At 39.3% G+C, this 24250-nt stretch overlaps 1 protein-coding gene across 2 annotated transcripts in view; it reads right to left on the reverse strand.

The window, feature by feature from the left end:
* ERCC6 (ERCC excision repair 6, chromatin remodeling factor) overlaps positions 1–24250 on the reverse strand; it is a 77880-nt gene that overhangs the window by 35970 nt on the left and 17660 nt on the right. For both annotated transcript variants that reach the window (XM_042907829.1, XM_042907830.1), the window contains exons 6-7: positions 9477–9602; positions 3624–3782 (exon numbers count right to left, since the gene is read on the reverse strand). In XM_042907829.1, coding sequence (XP_042763763.1) covers positions 3624–3782; positions 9477–9602 — 285 coding nt within the window. The remainder of the gene's footprint in view (positions 1–3623; positions 3783–9476; positions 9603–24250) is intronic.

Below are 24250 nucleotides of genomic sequence, written 5' to 3' on the forward strand. Positions count from 1 at the left end.
CAACTCAAAAATACCTAATAGAAAACAAGCCATAACCGAAATGAGGCTTACCCTTATATTCCAATGTGACAAAATGCCTCCACCCACTTCTAAATCCTCTCACCCTTCAGCTACAGTCACTGTCTCTGCCCCTCTGCTCCATATTAAGGTCTCAAGAAGTCAGAGGCTACAACAGACTGACACTTCTCACTGAATTCCCAAGCGAGAATCTGCTCCTCACTAAGGGCAGGTCTCATGCAGGACCTCAAGCTCCCTGGGGAGAGCATGACTTTGCTCTGGCCTCTTCCATGGCTACATTCCTTTCTAAAAGGATTAAATGCACCAGCTTCTTTACATCCTCCAAGGGGAACAAGAGTTATCATCAATATGCACTTAGCAGGGATTAGGAAACAACCAACCAAAACCTCTTTAAAATATTCACAAACTCACTTTCAAGTAAGCATGAATATACATACACACTGTATTCAGTTATACAGCATTTTTTCTTTTTATCACATGCTTTCTGCAAACGGCTACATTGATGACTCACACTTTGTCATTTAAGGCCAATATTTTATTCTAGCTAATCATCTATCTGGCATTACTATACCCTTTAATTTCTGCCATTTTCCCTCTATTAGAAGACTATGAAGATTTTCACACTGAGTGGAAATCTAGGAACAGACCTAGATTGTTCCTGAACCACAGAAGGGTCAATCAAATCCATTAACAGTCACATCAACTGAATCACCCTTTTCCAATCCTCAATACCAGTGAGATGAGCATAAGAAAAGGCTAAATGTACTAGAATGATTAGCATCAATTACCAAACTGGCTAAAATTTCTTTCATCTTTGATTATCATTGATTATCTAATGAGTTTAGGACAAGGCAATAGCTCCAACAGTCAAATACTTCAACCTGCAGGATGGAAATCTGCTATACATTGGTTAGAACTTACCAGGAATTACAAAGTAAAATATTTACCTTTGGAAGTTCATTAATTTTTTCAGACCACTTATTGGTAACCAGAAAATTACTAAATGATATCCAAGACTCTATTAACTGAAGTTTGAAAGGTAAGTAAGTTATTTTCTCTCCATCATGAAATTCAGGGGGCCTATCATTATAACAGGAACAGCCCCGGGAAGAGAAGGTAGTACGTATACATGATGATCTGGGATAGATTTTTACAGCTGCATGTAATAAGCTACTCCCTCTTTTAAAACCAAACACACATGCAAAATACATTAAAAAACAAAACCAAAAGAACTTCTTTACCATCAAGCTTCTTCTTGGCATCCCAGAGATTTACACTGTTTTAATGATCATGGACCATAAAATTGCAACACGAAGACCATCTCAGGTCAGGGCCCCAAGTCTACAGCTTGCAGGGGTTCAGAGAAAATGTAAATAGCCAAGGAAGCAATGTCAGCTCATGCAGAACTTCATGTGACCATTTGTCTATTTTTCTTTAGGACATAAGCACAAAGAAGAACTCCAAGTTCATCTAGTCACAAAGGTGGACATGTTATAAACTTGTCAGGAAAATGTGATACAATTTGGTCTGGCACATGGAAGTGGAGGGGACCGAGCTCCCCAGTACACCTCTATTCATAAAGGGCCCGGTGGTTTGGGTGATACACAACTGCATCCTGGGAAGCCACTTCTACCAATGCTGTTTTAATAAAGACAATCTGGGCTACAGTCCAGCATGCCACACTATTTCATTATGAAACAGAGGATATGGGCATTGATGGTTAAGTGATTACAGCTGCTGCTCACTGTTAACCCTGATTTCCCTCCTCGTCGGACTGCCACCACTCCAGAGAGCAAGTTTTAATTTTTAGATCAAAACTACACTGCAGGGATGACCTCAGTTTTCCTAGGCCCAGCATATCAGACTCTACACAAGTTTCATGATAATAGAAAGGAAAGGAAAGATAAGAGATGGGAAATAAGAAAACCCCAGATATCATTTAAGGAGAGAAGGACAGTCTTAGAAACCATCGGGGGCAGCTTGGAGCATTCCAGTTATCCAAAAAGAAAGAAAGAAACAAACAAAAAAACACCCATGTAGACATGCAGAGCCAAGCCAATCAAAGCGCTTATTTAGAACACAGAAAGCACTTTTTAAAATGCTAAACTGACACTCACAGAGAAGAAAACACACTAACTGTTCATTTTCAACTATGATTTTTCCCTCGGGCTGGAATCTTTTCACCTTTCCAAGCAAAATATGTAATAGAATTCTAATATTTGAAGCAAAACCTCTGCTTCGGTATAACCTCCATGTAATAACAAAATATTTAGTATTTTTAAATCTCCAAATGTTTTTTCCCTTTCTTATGTCATATAAATATTCCTAAAATATTCTAAAACTTTAAGTAACACTCATGAGAAGGCTGATCTGTTAAATTAATGGAAGAGTAACGAAGAAAAATAAAGCACTACTGAAGATTAAAAAAAAAAAAAAAAGTTCTTTACTCAATAGTGTATGGTTTGCATTTGGCTCCCTACTAAACATTTCTCTGGGGATAAACCAGAGTGCAGGACAGTAACTTTCTGCAGTTGCTGACTTCAAGCACATTGACACTATGTTAAAGGTATCTCCAAACCCTATTTAGTAAATGTCTGAGGTTTCTACAACATAACCATTTGGTAGATATCTTGCTATTGTTACCCATTAGATAAACCTATTCAAATACAAGGAGCTCTCAGATTATTTGGGTTCAAGAATAAATACCCCACATGATTTACCTACTATTAGTTTTACCAATACTGATTTACATAGAGCCAGTTTATAGCTTCAATACGGAAATAAATGCTCACTGTATTTCAAGATAAAATACTTCAATCCCAACACACTGAACTGATAGTTTAAATGCTTATTCTTTCAGAATACCAAAGCTTTAATAGTTCATTTCAATTCCTAAAGAAAATAAAGATTGCAATCTAAACATAATTTTCTATCATTTTAGGCAGTCATTTAGGCTTTGGCTTTAGAATTGATATAAAAATCTTGAAGATTAGGAGAGGGAGAAGAAAGCAGAGTGAGCAGACAAGTAATTTCATGTAAAAAAAAAAAAAAAAAAAAAAAAAAAAGCACTATCTATAAATGCTATCGAGCATACTGATTATAAAAGAAATTCGGGAGAATGGCTTCTCCAAAGCTCCAACCTTCCCCATGAATAGACTTTGCACTTACTGTAATGCTCACCTGGTCTCCTGCCAGAACAAAATATTTTAATGTAAAATTTAATAAATGGAACTAAAGGTATTATGCCCAATTTAAAATTCCATATTGTGTAAACTATCGATATTAACATAATTGAGTTTGTAAACAATCCATTTGTAGAAGCTAACCTTAGACACTGTATTGACCCAAAATATCTAGTGGGGCTCATCTGCAAAATGAAGCATCAATGCCTGGAATTCATTAAAAGTGTTACATGTTTAATTTCTCCTGCCCTACAGCTCCATTGTCTCGTAAAAATTTTCCTTTGATGTCCCCCACTAAAAGAATTAAAGGAATATTGTAATTGAAATGTCATCAATAATTCACAAGACCCTCCTCCACAGCAATACATCTGATGAAATATTAATTGAGCTCCACAGACTGACAGTCTGCAGAGGAGCACTTGCCTGTAATTTGAACCACGAGTCCTGATCTTGCTGTAGCTCAGACCTGCCAAGAAGGCAATTATCTGGATGGTCTTGCCCAATCCCATTTCATCTCCCAGAATTCCTCCTGCCTGCTGGCAGTGCAATTCCCACAGCCACCTAACACCTGTCTGCTGGTACCTACAACAACAAACACCAACAAGAAAGAGAAAATGGCAAATGGTGGATAATACAGATCATAACAGAAAGTACTCATGAATTAATCATTTGACTAGGTTCTAGTACCAGTCAGAGAAACATGCCGGATGTGTGTTTTACATGAGTATTATATTTATAAGGTCATACATTTTTGATTACCTAGGCATAAAATCACAAATTTTTCTTTATAGAACACATTAACACATTTCTAATTAAACTGATAGATGAGGTAATTAGGGACTATTTCATTTCTTTTTCAACATTAGAAATAGCTTAGTAAACAAGCAAAAATTTATTGTCTTTTATTCAATATCTTTCTGGAAAAAAATCTCACATATCTTTAGTTATATAAAGTTCCAATAATTTGTCTATGAAAAAGAGGCATTAACATTTACGTTTTCTATCTCAGCAGCATCAAAAAGCAAGACAGAACACCACAATTTACAGCATATACTGTTGAAAAGTCACTTGACAATTACATTATCTTTTTATAGGAAAATTTTAATTGAATTTTGAGGCCATAAACAAGTCTGAATAAAAAGGGCTGCTCACAAAATTAGTACATGACAGATGATTCTGTCATATTATTAGCAGATGCAAAAAAAGAACAGTTTAAAGACAATACAAAAAATCTTTTTAATATTTTAAAGCAGAATTTGATTCAGGGAGTTTATCATAAATACAAAAAGATCAGAGCTATTAAAATTTTAATTTTTTTAATGTTTATTTATTTTTGAGAGAGAAAGAGTGTGAGTGGGGGAGGAGCAGAGAGAGGGAGACACAGAATCCAAAGCAGGGTCCAGACTCTGAGCTGTCAGCACAGAGCCTGACGCGGGGCTCAAACCCACGACCGCGAGATCATGACCTGAGCCGAAGTCAGATGCTTAAACGACTGAGCTGCCCAGGCGCCCCCAGAGCTATTAAAATTTTAAATAAGGAGTACAAAACAAAAAGAAATAATATGTTCCCCTCTAAAAAAAAAAAAAAAAAAAAGTTGGTATTTTCCTTTCTCCACTAAAGGCATAATTTATAATCTAAAAATGAAGCTTAAAAAAAGGAATAATGCAAGAGGCATTTTTGAGAGTGAAGGAAAGACAATATCATGGAATGGTATGAAAATTACCAAGTTTAAAAAAAAAAATCTAAGGCAAAAAACACATACAGGACAATAAAATCTACAGTTTTTTCTTTTTTTTTCCCCAAAGAAAATACCAAGGCTTATGAGTGCTCCACCCCATCACAGTTTGGGGGCAGCTGGGTGGCCACTGGTTAAGCGTCTGATTCTTGATTTTGGTTCAGGTCATGATCTCCCAGTGGTTGGTGAGATCAATCCCCATGTCAGGCTCTGCACTGTCAGCAAAGAGCCTGCTTAGGATTCTCTGTCCTTCTCTCTCTGCCCCTCCCATGCTTTTGCGCACATGCACATGCTCTCTCGCTCTCTCTCTCTCAAAATAAATAAACTTAAGAAAGAAACAATACAGGTGGTTTTCTTGTTGGTTTACTGGGTCAATATTTAGTCTAGTATGTGATCTGTCTACCTAGAACCTCTCTGTGAACTCCAGTCCTTGCTGAACCACTCTTATCTAATCTCTTCTTAATTATATGTTATAATTTCCCCCCAATAGTTTGCAAATCAATTCCAAAAGTGTAACTCTAGCTGTTGCCGTTACTATCATATTAGGAAAACTTTGAATAAGAATGCTGCTGCTCATTAAGTTTGCTAATATATACACTGATTATGTCCCCTGAAGAAGAGGATTAAAAATCAAAACATAGTAAAGTCTAGTATGGATAAAAGAACTTTAGATCCAGGAAGAAGGACAAGTTCTATTAACACACGGTATGTACAGAGAATGATGGCTACCAACTCCTTTAGAAGCCAACTGCTGGGGAGGCAGCTGGCCAGGTGGTTTGGATATAGCCCCACAACCATCCTGCATAAAGATGATCAACCCATTTTATAGTTAGGAAATGAAAGCACAGAGGTTAAATAACTTGCCAAAAGTCACACCGCTTGGAAAAAAAAAATGAGCAAGCCAGAATTGAAATCCAGAACCTCTCCTTCCAAAGTGACTCCACTTAGGAGATAATCTTGACCAGCAGTTCTCAATGGGGAGTTATTTGGTTACCTAGGGGACATTTGGTAATCCCTGGAGTCATTTTTGGCTGTTAAAATTAGTAAAGCATAATTGTCATCTAGTGGGTTGAGTCCAAAGATGCTGTTCAACATCCTACAATGCACAGAATAATTCTTACAACAAAGAATTATTCTGCCCCAAATGCTCAGGATGAGAAACACTGATCTAGGCTAAAAGCTGCTGTGAACCAGTTACACTGGACCAATTTCAGCTGTGGATAAAGATGTGGTTCAGGGGTGCTGGGGTGCCTCAGTTGGTTAAGCTTCCAACTCTTCATTTCAGCTCAGGTCATGATCTCATGGCTGCAGGGTCAAGCCCCATGTCGGGCTCTGTGCTGAGCAGGGAGCCTGCTTGGTCTTCTCTCTCTCCCCTTCTCTGCTCTCTCTCTCTCCAAATAGAAAAAAAAAAAAAGATGTAGTTCAAAAAACTCCCCCAAAAAACTGATGTACGATTGGAATCACTAAATACTAACAAACCTCCTTTTTCTGAGGTGCAGAACAACTATGAGACCAGCTCCTCCAGGCAGAGCAGGGACCTCAATCTCCCAATGATCATTCTAGTGTTTCACTTTTAAACTACACGGCCTCCCTCCAATAAGGGTGCAACACCTCTCTTCGTTTGGGGCCAATCAACTTAAGGCAGGAAAAATCTAGAGGAGCACTTGAGAAGTCATCAAAGGAATAAAAAGTGGCAACCGGCATGGTATCCCAAGGGGAGTTTGGGAGGGCATTAAGACAGCTGCATCCTATGTGACCCAGGAGAGGCAGTAATAGCGTGCCCGGTGGTTCCTCACCTCCAAATGTAATCTCCAAGGGTACCTGAATAGCATATGATTATGTGTTTATAAAATGAATAACACTAAAGAAATGGTTTAAGGAAAAGTCTCCATTAGGCGGCCCTGTAAGTCGTATCACGACTTTCTACAAAGGCTCTCAGACTGCACCCGCATATGCTGGCTGAGGCGTCAGGGGCCCTGGGTTCTGGTTTCAGCAGCACCACTGACAGACTAAGGTTCTGTTGCTTTCATTTCCTAATAAAAACTGTAAACAATTACACACTTCAAATGAAAGTAAGTTAACAGAATTCCGTTTTCAGAACCTTTAAAAAGCATATAAAAATTACTCCTTCAGAAAAAGTTAAAGATTTTTTACAGGCTATTATAAAATAGTAAAAAATGACTATACTGTGCTTCCCCCATGAGACTGAAGTATCACCAAATAACCACAAATAATTGGTTTTTCTTGGCACTGTCACACTAACCCAAGACTGCATTTGCTAGTGTGGCTAAAAGTCAGGTCAGAAGACTGAAGTTTGTCATTTGATTGCTACATTATACAGATGAATGCATTTGCTGGGCAAATTTTCAAAACAGAATTTTAAAAGTTAAACACGATCTTGCAGAAAATAGCACTTAAATAGATAATTGTACCTTCTGACTCCCTTGTGTACAACTATACCCTGTTAATTTAATTCCACAGAGGGCGGTAAATACAGCAAAAATATATCTACAGCTTAAAATTAAACTGGCCTGGCTAAAACTTAATCATCAAAGAAAAATGGAGACACATCAATCCTATTAATTTTTCTCATACAGCAGAAGAAAAGGAACAGAAGTTTAATAACACTTATGAAATATTTAAAAACCTGTTTTTGAGAAATGAACACAAAATACTTTCCAGAAATGTGCAATTAAGACTAATTAAAACAGGGGTGTCTGGGTGGCTCAGTCAGTTAAGCGCCCGACTCTTGGTTTCGGCTCAGGTCATGATCTCACGGTTCGTGAGATCAAGCCCCACATCAGGCTCTGCGCTAACGGTGCAGAGCCTGCTTGGGGTTCTCTCTCTCTCCAATCTCTCTGCCCCTACCCCACTTGCTCTGTCAAAAATAAACAAACATAAACAATTTTTTTTCTTAAAAAGACTAAAACAAACAAGCAAACGTACTTACATTAACTACTATAGGGTTAATAGTCAATACCCTGAATCCTATATGCTCCTAGTAATCAAAGTTTGGTTCGACTGTGAAATTTCCTTAACAGAAAATCTCACACTTTCACAAAAATGCACTCAACTTGACTCTTGAGCATATTTGCCAACTCACTTACTACATGTGTAGAAGCATCCTTCTTTGTTAAATCAATTTAATTTATAATCTGGGTATTCCTTTTGCTTGTACAACACTGATACTATTTGGCCTGTTCCTTAAGAAGCAATCACTTTAGAGCCGACAAAAAGAGAGTTGTCAATAAATGCTGTCTTTATGAACCCTTCCATAGTTAATTTTCATGTGGGAGAAGCAATAAACAAAGAAGCCACCTCTCTGGGCTATAAAATGATTCATCTGCAAAAATTACTAGGGAGATTCCGGACTAAATTTCCACATAGGTCTTCTTCTGTCCAGTTAGGACAACCCAACCAAGACACTTCACATTTTCAGGATTTCAGCTTTCCTATACATTAGTGGGATAAAGTAATTACTCCCAACTCCTTCTGCCCACCCTCTCCTCATAGAGATAAAAACTGAAACTATAATATAAGACCTCTGAGAGAAAAGATAAAAAGCATGTTATTTTTCAATAGAGATCTTGCACAAGTTTTCAATAGAGATTGTCTATTTTCAATAGAGATCTTGCACGGTTGACAGGTGAATCTATGAAGGAGATTAAACATAACTGTCTCAAAGAAATTAAGTTCACATCCTGCACCCAACTACCAAGTGATGCTACTAGACAGAAAGCTATTTAATGGTTTAACTTCCTCTATGCATTGAAGAAGCCTTCCTAAATTATCTTGTTAAGTAAATCCCAGGAGTGATGAGACTGAAAATGTGCCTCAGTATTTACATTCATCATAAGAGACTGGCCCAGGCCAGGTAGGCTACAGGCACACATCTATCACACAGCTCCCAGTTATCTGGAACACTTGGCCACTTCACACATGAAACATAGTCTCACATAGCAACTTAATGCTAAAGGTATTTGCCTATACCTTCTCTTTTGACATTAGAACAACATCTGCATAAAATATTTAGATGCACATTTGGTCAGCTCAGAAGTATTCTACCCTTAGGTACAATATAAAACACTTAGATACTACTCTCAATAGTTTTTTATTTCTACACAGAAGTAAAAAAACAAAAACAAAAACAAAAAACACACCCCAATATTGATTTTAATATACATCTCTTCTTACTTAATCTGACTTAAGAAATTAGAGATTTGGTCCCTTAAATTTACTAAGAGCAAAAAAATAATCTAATGGAGATGGCTTTTAAATGTGTTGCTTCTAGGCTGCAGAGACAGGTCCACATAGACTCAGCAGCTTACAAACATGCCCAATGTGAACATTAGTCAATTTATTATCATCTACTTTTAATGAGCAGCACGTGGCTAAAATTTCATTTGATGGTATCCGTATCTGCAATACATTGTTGCAAGTACCTTAAGGGTCCACAGGTAACTACTGTGTAATTCCTGAAATATTAATTTGTACACAATAGCTTGATGACAGACATAAAGGAAAGAACACACAGCACATACTTAAAAAGCTTTTTGAACAGAAAACCCGGGATTTTAAAATCGTCAAACTCGGCATCGCTCTCCTCAGAATCGCCTTCAAGCTTCAGGCACTTCTCTTTGTCCCGCAGCCTCAGCTTATTCCATCTCCTACCATGAAAATAAAAATCATATTTCCATTATTTTGGTTGCATGATTAGAATATAGTTCTAGATAATGCACAAGAAAAAGAAGAAAATTAGAATGGTCTTTTAGCTTTCTACTACCATCATTAGCCAAAACACTGATACTCAAAAAAAAAAAAAAAAAAAAAAAAAAAAAATTCTCTTTTCCTTCTTTCTCAATTCAATTCTTATTTGAATTATTACAGCTGCTTTAGAAATATTTCTGGAAGGTCCCATTTCATTATCAAAACTACTTGTTCCTCTCCTGGCATACCTTAAAGGGAAATTTCTATGCTAGTTCCTAAGATATATGAACTTAATTCTAGAAAAGACTCAGTGAAAATTTCAATATAACTATCTCCATAATGACAGTATAACAAAAAATAGATTTTGTTTATAATCACTATTTCTGTGCCAAAGGTATGATAGCCATAGCATAAAACAGCATAGTATCTTGAACATAAAACAAATTTTTGGTCAAAACTGCTATATATCAGATTAACATATGAGGGGGCATCAGAAGTATCAAAGGACTGACAGTTAACTTAGAAAAAATGTTTCCACTAAATAAAATCTAAGTTATAAATTTAGTAATAAGATGCTTTTAAGATATAAAATAAGATGAATTGTTACTCAAAAACTAAAAATAGAACTACCCTACGACCCAGCAATTGCACTACTAGGCATTTATCCAAGGGATACAGGTGTGCTGTTTCAAAGGGACACATGCACCCCCATGTTAATAGCAGCACTATCCACAATAGCCAAAGTATGGAAAGAGCCCAAATGTCCATCGATGGATGAATGGATGAAGAAGATGTGGTATATATACACAATGGAGTATTACTCGGCAATCAAAAAGAATGAAATCTTGCCATTTGCAACTACGTGGGTGGAACTGGAGGGTATGATGCTAACTGAAATTAGCCAGTCAGAGAAAGACAAATATCATATGACTTCACTCATATGAGGACTTTAAGAGACAAAACAGATAAACATAAGGGAAGGGAGACAAAAATAATATAAAACCAGGGAGAGGAACACATAGAAGAGACTCATAAATACGGAGAACAAACTGAAGGTTGCTGGAGGGGTTGTGGGAGGGGGGATGGGCTAAGTGGGTAAGGGGCATTAAGGAATCTACTCCTGAAATCATTGTTTCACTATGTATTAACTAATTTGGATGTAAATTCTAAAAAATAATAAAATTAAAAAAATAAGATGAGTATTTATATTTCAGAAGGGTGATGCCATGTATGTGTAACGAAAAAATGTCAAAAGATCTGAAAGTCTTTTTTTTAAGTGTTTATTTTGAGAGAGAGAGAGAGAGAACACACGCACACTCAGGGCAGGGACAGAGAGAAAATCCAAGCAGGCTCCACACTGTCAGCGCAGAGCCCAACGCTCAGCTCGATCTCATGCTTCATGAGATCACAACCTAAGCTGAAATCAAGAGTTGGATGCTTAGGGGCGCCTGGGTGGCTCAGTAGGTTGAGCAGCTGACTTCGGTTCAGGTCATTATCTCACGTCTCGTGGGTTCAAGTTCCACATGGGGCTCTGTGCTGACAGCTCAGAGTCTGGAGCCTGCTTCAGGTTCTGTGTTTGTCCCTCTCTCAAAAATAAACATTAGAAAAATTAAAAAAAAAAAAAGAGTTGGATGTTCAACCAACTGAGCCACCCAGGCGCCCCTAAAGATCTGAAAGTCTTAACATCAAGACTATTGAGAAAGTGCAGCCATTTAACCAGACTAATTCTGTATCCAAATAACTATGATGAATATTGGTGTCATGAATTAAAAAATATACATACAAACGTCAAAAGCCTCACACTCTACTCACTCTCAAAATAAAAGGATGACCTTGCTCAGCATGCATGCAGCTCACAATGTGAATTTCACAAAATGGTGGGAATAGGATAAAGCAATATAGATAAATGCCTTCAAAGTCAAAAGCTCACAGGAAGGGAATGAGAACAGTAACATATATAAGAAGACATTTATCCGCCATCGATTATGGAAGAATGCTAAGAGAATACGTGAGGAAATGTAAATGAGAAAGTGGAAATAATATCACACATACTGTCCACTTAAATCAATGTTGTGTTCCGTATTAATTAGCACAGGAGGCCAAATACATGAGTGACAGGCAATCCCATCCAGGTAGCTGCTGGAGGACCTTCAAGTACATCCTCTGATAAATTCTTGCTTTGTTGAGGATGTTAACTCTTCAAGTAACAAAGGGGCTACCTGAGGTTTAACTGTGATCAATAAGGAAGAACTAGCTGATGATCTGAAACTCCTTCAGGGCACTACGAGTACCAACAAATAAGCACTGTTGGTAATTTCCAGAGAAGAACAGCAAATTTAAGAGGCAGCTTATAGCCAAGCCTAATAATGGTCACATAGCCATGAAGTTTAATGTAATATACTCTTTTTATACAAAAATTGTAATGACCTTTTTGTGCTCTAACTTCTAAAGGCAATCTTTTCCTCTCTTTTTTTCTTCCTTAAAAATTATCTCCATGCAACTGACGAAATGAAGTGCCCCTTAGTGGCTATAATCAGCTTTGATCTTCTTCTGAGTTTCCTAGTATCTACAAATTTAGTTAAGTGCAATGGTATACAGCACTGGATCTCAACCAGGGGCAATCTGGCCATCCTCCCCCCTACCCCAAGTTAATTTGACAATGTCTAGAGACATATCTGGTCATTACAACTGCTGTGAGGAGTGAGATATACTACTAGCATCTGGCAGGTAGAGGCCAGGTGCGCTACTAAACATTCTGCAATGTACAAGACAGTCCTCCATAACAAAATGTGACCTGTCAAATGTCAATAGTGCCAAGTCTAAATAAAAAACCCTGGTAGATCAGTATACCCACTACTGGAACTTAGAAACCAAAATGAGGGGTGGTGCCTGGGTGGCTCAGTCAGTTGAGCATCCAACTCTTGGTTTCAGGTTGGGTCATGATCTCACAGTTTATGAGTTCGAGCTCAGCATCAGGCTCTGTATTGACAGTGTGGAACCTGCTTGGGATTCCCGCTCTCCTTCTCTCTCTCTCTCTCTCTCTCTCTCTCTGCTCCTCCCCGACTTGCGCAAGTGCACATGCACACCCTCTCCCTCTCTCAAAATAAAGAAATAAACTTTAAAAAAAAAAGAAATCAAAATAATGTACATACATTTCCCTGTGTATATATTTGGATTCTTGCTACCTACTATGTGAAATTTAGCAAGCAAGCAATTTCACATGAGATATTCCTCAGTATCCAAATTCCTTACTATCAGAACTCAAAAACAAACATCTGCAAAACAAAAGATACTTCTATTTAGTAAACTTATGAATAATACAAAACTCATAAGAATCACAGAAATTACCATACTCACTTAAAAGTACTCCATTTTGCAATTACACAAAGATAACTCATAAGAATCACAAAAATTATATCCACTTAAAAATACTCTACTTTGCAATTACACAAAGATAATTTTACAGGAAGAAAAAGAAAAACACCAGAAGATACTGGTTTCACAAGTTTGGCATAAGGTCACTGAATATTTTACATACAAGAGTATCACATATTTAACTCCGCTGATAGATAACAGCTATTTCCTTCAACTCAGCCAGTAAATCTTTGGGACTGTTAAGCTTCCCACTGCATCACTCTGTGTCAACAGGGTTCAGCTTCCTCCTTCTCCTCCCTCCTAAAATGTACAGGCATCATGTCTCCACAGCACACAGCACCTAGGAAACCACATTAGCCACTACAGAAATTATTGCATTCTAGTACCTTCCGCTTCATAAAGATGAGAAGAGCCAAACATTTATTCAGTTTGGCTAAAGGATGACTAAAGATGGTAGGGAAAAATCATTATTGCCTACAAGTATTTGTACCATTGTGAAGACAAATCGCCCCAGCAGAGTCATCCACACATATTAAAGACAGAAAATACCAGAGTTATAAAACCACATGCATATGCGGCTCAGTCTAAGCGATCCTTCTGTTATATAAAGCAGTAATTCCTCATGGGGCTTGGAGCCAGAACAGACCTCTGACCATCTAACCAGTGCCCATTGAAACAGTGCAGCACCTAGTGCTGATGGACAAGAAGGACCACATGGCAGACTGGGGACGGGGGGGGGGGGGGGGGGTGGCGGGGAGGGGGGTGGTGGAGAAGTATCACATTCACCTGATGCCTTTCCCATCCTAGATGCTATCAAGAGTCTTAAAGTTGCTCTCAACCTGCTTGTCCTGCAACCTGGCAGGCCGGGTGACCTGTCTGGTCAGCAGGTGTAAAGGGATCTCTGTGTTATGAATAAACTGGGTTTAACACACAGAATAACCACAGGCCAAAACACAGAAGTCTGCACCCGGATGGTCTAGAATCAAATCCTGACTGCTATTTATTAGTTCTTTAACCCTCAGCAAGTAACTTCACTTCTTCAGCACCTAAGTCTACTCAAGTAGGAGATGGGGAGAACAATGGCATCTACTTCCCTAGATTTAGGGAGGATTAAATGAGGCGTCACATGTAAAGCACTTAGCATGAGCCTAGAATGTAAGTGCTTAACAAATGACTACACTATTACACGTAATCATATCTGCTTACTGAAATCCTCACACAAACTCACAATCCTCAGAGCTGTTACTATGTTCATGTACAGAGGAGGAAGTGGAGGCAATATATAACCCAATATAATCCATCTGTGATAAGGTAATGCACCACCAGTGTTTATTAACAGAATTCAACAAGTATGTGTGAACAAAAACCATGTTTATTAATCAAATCGATGCTCAGAAATTATGAGTACCATGCTCAACATGCATGAACACACTTACCCATCAGAAGATACCTGCTGGAATACTTCAATTTAGAAATTCTGTAACAGATTTGTAAACAGTAAACTGTCATGAAGTATGGCTGCCTTTTATATGACAGTAACAAAAAAATTGATACAGAAGGACTTAAATTGGTTGGGGATGGGTCAAGATTAAGATCTGGGCTCCAGTGATTTAAAATCTTAAAAATCAGATATGGTCCCAAAACGTCTAAATTCGGTGTTTCAATAAGTAAGGCAGATAATGGATTTTAAAAGTGGAAGGGGGCAGTAAATAGTCCAATATTTACATTTTTGGAAAAGAAATAACTTTTCCATGTTTTTTATCCTCGCATTTAAAAACATTCCGCACATGTAATAGTCACAGCTGCAGCCACATAAAAGCAAGTGGGCCTGGTGTTCCCTGGCAGGGTTTCTAACTCTTTGCGGGACTGCCACAGTCAGCCTGCTAGCGACTCCACTGGCAGCCACTTAGAAAAGAACCCAGTAATAAACATAAACTTACAATTCCAATCAGATGCAGGCAGAGAAAATGCTCCCTGGCTTTGCTACATTCATGCAAGAATGAGAACCTGGCCCAGGCTGTGGGGCCTGGGGCTGATACCACAATAATGATCTGTCAGAAGCAATTCGGACCCAGGGCCAGGCTCCTGGCAACAAGGCACAGCTAACCAGTTGAACTATACCAGGAACAACACTTCCTCCAGTTGCTAGGGCACCTTGTCAACAGAACCCTAAGAATACACCTGAGAGCTAGTTGCCACCATTTAAGGTTATTTATTTTCAAAGAATTTCCCGAACACCAAGAATGTTTAAAATATATAAGTGGAAAAACACAGCTAACTGCCATTATGCCATACCTTGCAGTTTCTTCATATCTGTGCTATCTGCATTCCTGTACTGTCCCCAAGCTCCCCCCAAACACATATATCCCCACCCCAGATGGACCATTGAGACCTCTGCCCAAGCCGTGCCTCCAGAGACGCCTTCTTCGATCAGAGTTAGGTGTCCTGTCCTCCAGGTGCCTTCTCAACCCCACAGCACCTTGGACACACCTGGTGTTTCTACTAGAGTACTCACCAAGTGTTCAGCACCACTTGAAAATCGTATCTAATCTTCCCCATTAGACTGGGAGACACCTGAGGCCACAGACTGTTTTAGTCATACTCCTAGAGACCAGTGTAATGCCCACCTAAACACAAATACTCAGTAAATGCTGAATGAATGAATGAATGAATGAATGAGGTTCAGAATTGGGCTGGAAATAAGGAAGACATCACAGACAGAAGCATGGCCTGAAAATGGTCAAAGTGGGTCATTCAAAAATGAGTTCAAGAATTGTCCTATTCTGGGTGCCTGGGTGGCTCTGTCGGTTAAGCATCCGACTTGGCTCAGGTCATGATCTCACAGTTCATGAGTTCAAGTCCTGCATCAGGTGAGCTCAAGCCCCGCTTTGGGTAAACACGAACTCCGCTTCGGGTGAGCCCTGCTGCTCTCTCTGCCCTTCATGGGATTCTCTTTTCCTCCCTCTCTCTGCCCCTTACTCACTTTGTGCCCTCTTTCTGTGTCTCAGAAAAAAAAAAAAAAAAAAAAGTCCTGTTCTTTTTAAATTTTTTTAATGTTTATTTGGGGGGGGGGGGAGAGGGAGAGAGAGAGAGAGAGAGAGAGAGAGAGCAGGGGAGGGGCAGAGAGAGAGGGAGACATAGAATCTGAAGCTGGCAGCACAGACCCGATGTGGGGCTTGAACTCACAAACATGAGGTCATGACCTGAGCCAAAGTCAGACACTTAACTAATGGAGCCACCCAAGCACTCTAGGAATTGTCCTGTTCTATCTCATTTACAGCCTACCTCCTGCTGCATGCCTGCTCTTTCTACATTTATGATGTTAAAGAACTACTCCTAGATACATCCACTAGGTAAACATGAGTAAGGTCCACTACAAAGAATGAGGCATGACAAGGACAAAGTCAGAGAAATTCTTGATTGTATAAGGAGGAAAAAAAAAAAAAAAAAAAGGACAGGAAAGGAAAGGAAACTCCTTTATTAATAAAAATTTTGTAAGTTATTTTCAAGTCCTGAATTGTGTTTTGGGTTTTCCAGTGGATTCACTTTGTAACAACACTAGTTTCTGCACACCAGATCTTGGGAAGAATCAGAAGCCCCAAGTTTGCATCCAAGCTTCCCTATAGGACCAGGTGGAAAAGGGTGGGCAAAAGATTCAACTTTTTAATGAAAGAATTCATCTTCTGAGAAAGGAAAACAAAAAATTTAACTAGCCCTAAACTACAATGACAATACTAGAAAGGAAATAATGTTTTTGATGGTCCCACCATCTTTTTCTTTAATCTACATATGTAATAATCACAGCTGCAACCAAATAAAATGAAGTACGTTATTCACTGGGGAGGTTTTCTAACTCCTACAGTTCCTCAGACTTCGGTGGCAGCCCCTAACGGAGAACCCAGTAAAAAACACAGATTTAAGATACCCACTGAGAAGTGAAAACCAGATGTGGGCAGAGAGCTGCATTTCAGGTCTCTAACTGGCAAGGAGAGGTGTGAACTTTAGAAGCATCATTTAACACCACTGCATTTGTCTCCTCTGCCACAAAATGAATCAAATAAAAGTTTCACACAGCACTAAATGGTAACATATGTACTACACCCTTGGGAAACTACTTTTTTATATACTACATGCATATCAGATGCTATCTTACAATTAATTATTGGTAGATTACACACAAAAAAAGTAAAACTGAGAAATTTTTGTTAATTGCAGGTTATATATGAATACAAAATAACTGTTAAAACACCTACTATAATCTTGGGCAGGCAGGAATTAGGTGTAGCTCCTTAGTCTAGAAGGCCATCACGCTATTCCACCCATACCATCAGCAAAGATTAAGATTATCACAGTCCACTTAGGGAACAATGTCCTGCATATCTAGCACAGCAAGGAGTGTGGAAATCAAGCCTTACAAGGCACAAAAGAATGATCTGGAACACGGACCTTAGAACAGAGAAACCTGTGAGGAAGCAAAGTGTAATCCTCACCTATCCACACTCAGAAGCAAGGAGCAGGCTGTGAAGTTTGAAGAATGCCCCCTGGGCAGAGGTCTAGTGCCCCCTAGTGCATTCAAAGGAGAAATATTTTTTGATTTCTCCCAAAACAACTACTGACAATGTGCTTATATTTGTACAACTTTTTTATCACTAAATGGACCTTATCATATTAATAAAAAATGTATGAAAGGGAAAAAAAGCCTAATATCAACAAAACTAAGTATATAATAGCTAATGACCTGGCTATGCATACTAATACCAATTGTTAAACTGCCTTTTACTTTAGAAAGAGGACACCTTTTCATAGATATCATTATTTATAGGCTCTTCATGATTCTCACAGACCTCTTACCAACTTGATGAAATCTTTGTAGTAAATGTTTTACCTGGTGGGCATGCAAATAAGAGCAGCTAATATTTATTGACTGCCTGACATAAGCCTAATATCTTAGACATATTATCTTTTGTAATCCTCATACCATCTGTGAACAAAGTACTGCTATGATCCTCATTTTACAGATGAAAAGATGTACAGAATCTCATGGTTACTAGGTGAGACTCTGGCACTGGACTCCATGGCCTGTGATTTCTAACCCCTATGTCACATATCACCTCCTTGAGTAACAACGACTAGCTCTGGACCAGTTGTGTTTTCAAACTACACATACAAACATCCATATTATGTATATATTTTTTAAACTCAGAGTCAGAAAACAAATACTAAAGAATGACAACAACTAATAGTTACTGATGCTCACCGTGTGCCGGGCACTGTTTTAAGCAATTTACCTGTATTAATTTATTTACTCCTTGCAAACCCAATGAGGCAGATACTATAATCTGCCTTAATCTTTTTCACAGTTAAAGAAAAATAGGGACAGATTAAGTAGCCTGGCCAAGATCACCAACATGAAGATTCAAACTCAGATAATTAACCTCTAGAGTCTACTCCTGTTACATAATCTTGTCTCTCAAATGTATTTTCCAAACTCCCTAAAACCACCTCTTTTCTCATAGTGCAAGCCAAAGAGTCAATAATCGCTTCTTTAATGGCTACACAATGGAAACAACTGTACAAGAGCAAACCAAGTTCTAAAAGTCCAATTCACAGATGTCTCAAAAGATGTCCTTCCCTACCTCAATATTGCACAAAGTGAGTCAAAACTCCCTCTTCACTGCACAGTTGCCAACTTTTTCAACAGTAAAATCAGCTTAGCAATTCTTTTGACTACAAATAATCTAGACTGAGCAAACACATAAGACATATTTAATAAACAGACAAACCAATGAACTGCCTATACCAACCCACAAAAAAGGCAAAATATACCTATCAATAGGAATTGTCAAACATTAGTAGCTTCAGACCGTATAGTAAGAAAATGAACATGCCTGCTCCAAAACTCCAAGGAAGTCATATATTGAGCTGCTTGAAATTCACAAGGGACCTAACTGCTCTGCCTTCATTTTTACACTGCAAGAGCCACCAAGCCTGGAGCACTTCAGACCTGCACTGTGAGGGAAAAGTCACACACCATATTGTTAAATCATTCTCAATACAGGGTGAAATTTCAATCTCTGGCTCATTCTGCACTTACTGCAATATCCATGAAAGAAATCTACAACAGAAGCACAATGAGTACAATTTGATTTTTAAAAATATATTCAAGGCACCAAGCTGGGTATTTAATATAGTTTGCATTTCTGTAGTGCAATAGGTTTTCTATTTCAGACAGCTAAGAATCCCTTACAGATTAGTCTAATTTGCTAAATTGAGATACTCAGTGTTTTACTTTTCTTATCTGCCTTTTTATGGTCTATCTGGGTGGACTTAATTGGCACATCTGAGCAGATGAAATACCCTCAGTTAGGAGTCCAGATCTCACCGAGTAAATTAAGACTGATGCAGACAATTATGCACTGAAACTGGGAATGAGAGGTGTGTGCAGAGCACGAAGCAGAATTAGTCTTCATTTGTGTCTTAGCTTTGTCATTTCAAAGAAGCCAAGATTCTAAGAAAACTCTTTAAGGGAGTAACTTTTCCTTCTGTCTAAAATATAGAATCCTGGGGGGGGGGGGGGGGGAAGAACACAGGTTTATTTCTTGAGACATTAACTCCTAGAAACTGATGGTAGTAAGAACAATCTTCAAATCATTATGTTTAGGTTTCTTGAATAAATCTAGATTAAACTTAAAAATTCAGATCTTAGACATCAAATAATTTGGAGATCAAATGCTTTTTACAAAAAGTTATAAGCTCTACAATGTAATTTGGCCTTTCCTACATGTGACCTTCCTGAAAGTGCTAAATCATCATCCAGTGCAAACAAAGATCCAATTGAAGAATAAATGAGAAAATCCCAGTGCAAAGGGAGCCAGCTCTAGGCAAAACAAGACACAGAGGCTCTGTAGGGATAATAAAATGGAGACAGAGCAGCTAGGAGAGGGTTCTAGGAGGCACAGCCTTCAGCAGCATTCAGGCATGGAATGGGACCCGCAAACAGTGTGGAATTGGTCCCCATCAAGTGAAGGCAGAAACCTGTTGCTGAGGCAACGCTCCTCCCAGTCCATCACACCAACCAAGCTGATAGATCACTCCCACCTGACCCAATCCTCCTCGGATCCCTTTCTCTTCTCCAGCCTTCTCCATTTACTGCTGTCTTGGACAAATTATATCAGCTTTCTGGGCTCAGGTTCCTATCTCCTAGGGTTTGTGAGGATTAAACCAAAGAACCCATCTGACACAAAGCACTGCCTAAGTAGTAAGCGTTAGGTGATGCTACCTATAGTTCTCATAGAACCTTTCTTCCAACCCCCACATGCCACCCTTGCTCAAGCCATCAAGGCCTCCAAATTTCCAAATCCAAGAGACTTCTCCAACATTTATCCTACTTGGCTTGACCCCTCTAAGCACCTGAAAATGCTGACAGCCTTTCTCCTCTAGAACTATGCAAGTATACAGCCAAACCCTCCAAACCAGGATCCAAATCGCCTCTGGCCCCAGTAGCTCCAGTGCTTAAGGGGAAGGACAACAGAGATACTGTTTACCCAGATGATTAAGCCTCGCAGTGTTAGAAGGTAATCTGTAAGATTTACATAATATATGGAGTCATTAGCCTTTTCTAACTCAAAGTTAGTCATACAAAACAAAGTAAAAAAAATGGGGCAGAAAAGAAAAATCTTTAAGGTTTAAAGATTTAAATAAATATATTTATTTAAATAAATATTTGTATTTATTAAAAGCCAGTTACAGGGGTGCCTGGGTGGCTCAGTTGTTTAAGCGCCCGACTTCAGCTCAGTTCATGATCTCACGGTTCACGAGTTCAAGCCCCGTGTTGGGCTCTGTGTTGACTCAGAGCCTGGGGCCTACTTCGGATTCTGTCTCCCTCTCTCTCTGCCCCTCCCCCACTTGCACTGTCTCTGTCTGTCTCCCTCTTTCTCTCAAAAATAAAATAAACATTAAAAAAAAAGTTACATCAACAGGCATGACTACAGATGCAGGTTACACAAGACCATGAGGCAAATTCTATCCCCATCCACACCATACCTGTCAAGTCTTCTAGACTCCCTACAATCACCCCAAGTCCCCATCCAACTGGTTGAAGTTTTTGGTTTGGTTTCCATTACAGGAAGGGGGAAGCAGCTAAGTGCTGATTCTTAGTGCCACCCTGTGGTCACATCTAGATATTACACATTCCACCAATTCACAAATGCAAGGAAAATGACATTTACAAAACCCTCTCCTGGCTTCAAATCCCAGCTCTACCTCTTAACAGATCATATTGGCAAGTCGATCAATTTGAACAAGGCATGATCAAGTGTTTGAATAGCCTACTATAACTGTAATAAATGAAAGGTACGTATACATAAGATCAAAGCCTAGAATGAAATGTAGACAAATGACATAAAAAAGAGGTGTAAGTAGTTGTTTTTTTTTTTTTCCATCTTAATACTGTCATAATTTCATTATTTAAAAAAACAAGGAATCATCCAAAGTTCAAGGTGGGGGGTGTGGAAAGCCTTCAAACCATTTGCAGGTAGCCGCTCAAATCAGTTTCAGGCTGTGATCTCAGCAGCTTAGCCCAGAGTACCACTAGATGATATATGAGGAGACTCAGGGACCACCTACTGAAAAGTCTGTTACCTTGTTTCACTTACTGAGGTGGAGGTAGAATGGGGGCGGGGTAGGGGGGAGATTTATTGCAGTGGTAATACCAAGCTGACATTGGGCTAGAGTAGAGAAAAAAGCATTACATTTTCAAACCCCAATGTCCTTAACCAACAATTCTCTCCAACTGCATCAAGGGTTTCCTAAATGGGAACATAGTAAGGGCCTGTAATACTGAGGAACGCCACCAACCTCGCCTCAGAATTAGTGGGAGCCCAAAGTACGAGCGCCGCACCCAGCTCCTTCCGCCCCTGACCTGCTGCCTCAGACACTGCAAGCTGAGTCCTGAAGATGCTTTCCAGGTGATTCTGAAGCATATGTTCTGATAAGAAGCAGATGATCTATTTTACACAGCACTTAGCTGAATGAACCGACCTCAAAGTTCCTCTCCAAGCCCTTTCCTATATAAACACAACCCACTTGTGCAGGGTACATAAAAGAGGATTTTAAAGTAACATATACACCTCAGCACTTTCGACAATAGCCAAATCATGGAAAGAGCCTAAATGTCCATCAACTGATGAATGGATAAAGAAGATGTGGTTTATGTACACAATGGAATACTACTTGGCAATGAGAAAGAATGAAATCTGGCCATTTGCAGCAACGTGGATGGAACTGGAAGGTATTATGCTAAGTGAAATAAGTCAGTCAGAGGACAGATATCATATGTTTTCACTCATATGTGGATCTTGAGAAACTTAACAGAAGTCCATGAGGGAAGGGAAGGGGAAAAAAATAGTTACAAACAGAGAGGGAGGGAGGCAAACCACAAGAGACTCTTAAATACAGAGGGTGGATAGAGGGGTGGGGGAGAGGGGAAAATGGGTGATGGGCATTGAGGAGGGCACCTGTTGGGATGAGCACTGGGTGTTGTATGTAAGCCAGTTTGACAACAAATTATATTTTTTTAAAAGTAACGTATAAAAACTGAATCTGCCAAAAGCTACCACCTCAAAAAGGAAGAGTATATAAAACCTACTTATACACATTAAGTAATTCCCAAAGTTGACAGTGCATCAGAACGATCTGGAGAAGCTTTTTAAAAATTACGACCTGAAGCCCCAAGCTAGATTTCTTGAATCAGCACCTCCAATGGCAGGGCACCCAGGTGATTCTGCAAAATCAGCCTGTAGGCTGGGAACCTCTGCTTCAGTCTATGCTCACTGACAAGAAAATAAAGCCTGTTACTATTATATACTGTCTGGCACACAGAAATAGAAAGAAGAGCTTCAGGGTATGGGTTTAAGTCAAATTATAAATGCTAGCCCTAGTTGTGTCAACAGGAAACAAAACTTACTTGGAAGGACATCCTCTCACTTAGGATACAACCTGACCTACAACCCAAGTCTGACCCAAGCAGTGCTCACTGCAGCTGGAGAAGGAAGCCAGAGTTGGTGACATTTTTTTGTCTGTGCTATCTCTCAAGTTGGCATATAACTGGTATGAATGCTGCTGCTTCCCTCTGAGGCCCCCGTGTCCACGGTAGACATCACTAACGGACTGTAGCACTCTTTCCTAGAGAGTCCAAACAGGGCCTCAGTCTCCCCCCTGAACAGAATGCCACTGCCTAAAATGGGAGCTGTCTGGTAAGGTGAGGGCTTGTGCCCTACCTTCCTACAGTGACTGCTTAGAAACCAGACATCTCTGCAGACCACAGCCACCACACCACTATCCAAGGCAATCCAAATGAGAAATAATGTGTCTCCAAAGCAAAGCAAGCATGTATTTTCCTTTTCAATAACCTGTACCTTAGGGTCTTTTCCAACATATCTGAACTACTCAACAGACCAGGCCTTGCGCTGGGATGAATCTCCTCCACAAAGTCTTCCCCAAATACCTGTCTGAATTCATTCTGTGCCCATGTCCCCTAAAAGACAAATTCCTCTCCGGAAACCCTAGCACCAGTCCTAGAGCGCACACACACATTCATGCAGTGAGAGCAAAGATGACACAATGAGAGCTGCCTCGTATCTCATCTGGAAATCAATCAGAAACACCGAGGTAACGAGGGCTGCTGATCTTTGATCACCTCAAGGGGAAAGGTGCACATATGAAATGTCTGGTCTTGTAGGCCACCCGTGACCCATTCCGGCTGTACAGACTGGGTAAGTAACACCTAAGTGTTCACCAGAGACACCTATCACTCAAACGCTGCATGTGTGTCAATCCTATTAAGTCTTTATTTGGCTCCTGGAGCTCCCAGGCCCTAGCTTTCTACAACAGCGATGTATTTTAAGAAAAGCTAAACCTCACAACTAAGAGCAATAGCCTAATAGAAACTCTGCTGCTACAAAATTAAAATGAAAAAATAACGATGTTTTCTAGGATCTGCATACCAATGACATGAGTAGGAACCGACGGAATATTTACTTCAAAGAACTGGCTCATCCTTCCTGGTATATCCAGAAGTATGAAAATCAGGGAACACCACTGAGGAGGCAGCCTCAAAATGCAACTTAGTACAGAGACAGAAGCAGGATACAAATGTGAGACAGGCAAAAAACACCTGAGCAGTTTAAAAAATGGTAACACTTCCAAGACTGATCTGAGGTCTTGGGGCCAAGTC

Source organism: Panthera leo, chromosome D2 (genome assembly GCF_018350215.1).
Source record: "Panthera leo isolate Ple1 chromosome D2, P.leo_Ple1_pat1.1, whole genome shotgun sequence".
Taxonomy (NCBI): domain Eukaryota; kingdom Metazoa; phylum Chordata; class Mammalia; order Carnivora; family Felidae; genus Panthera; species Panthera leo.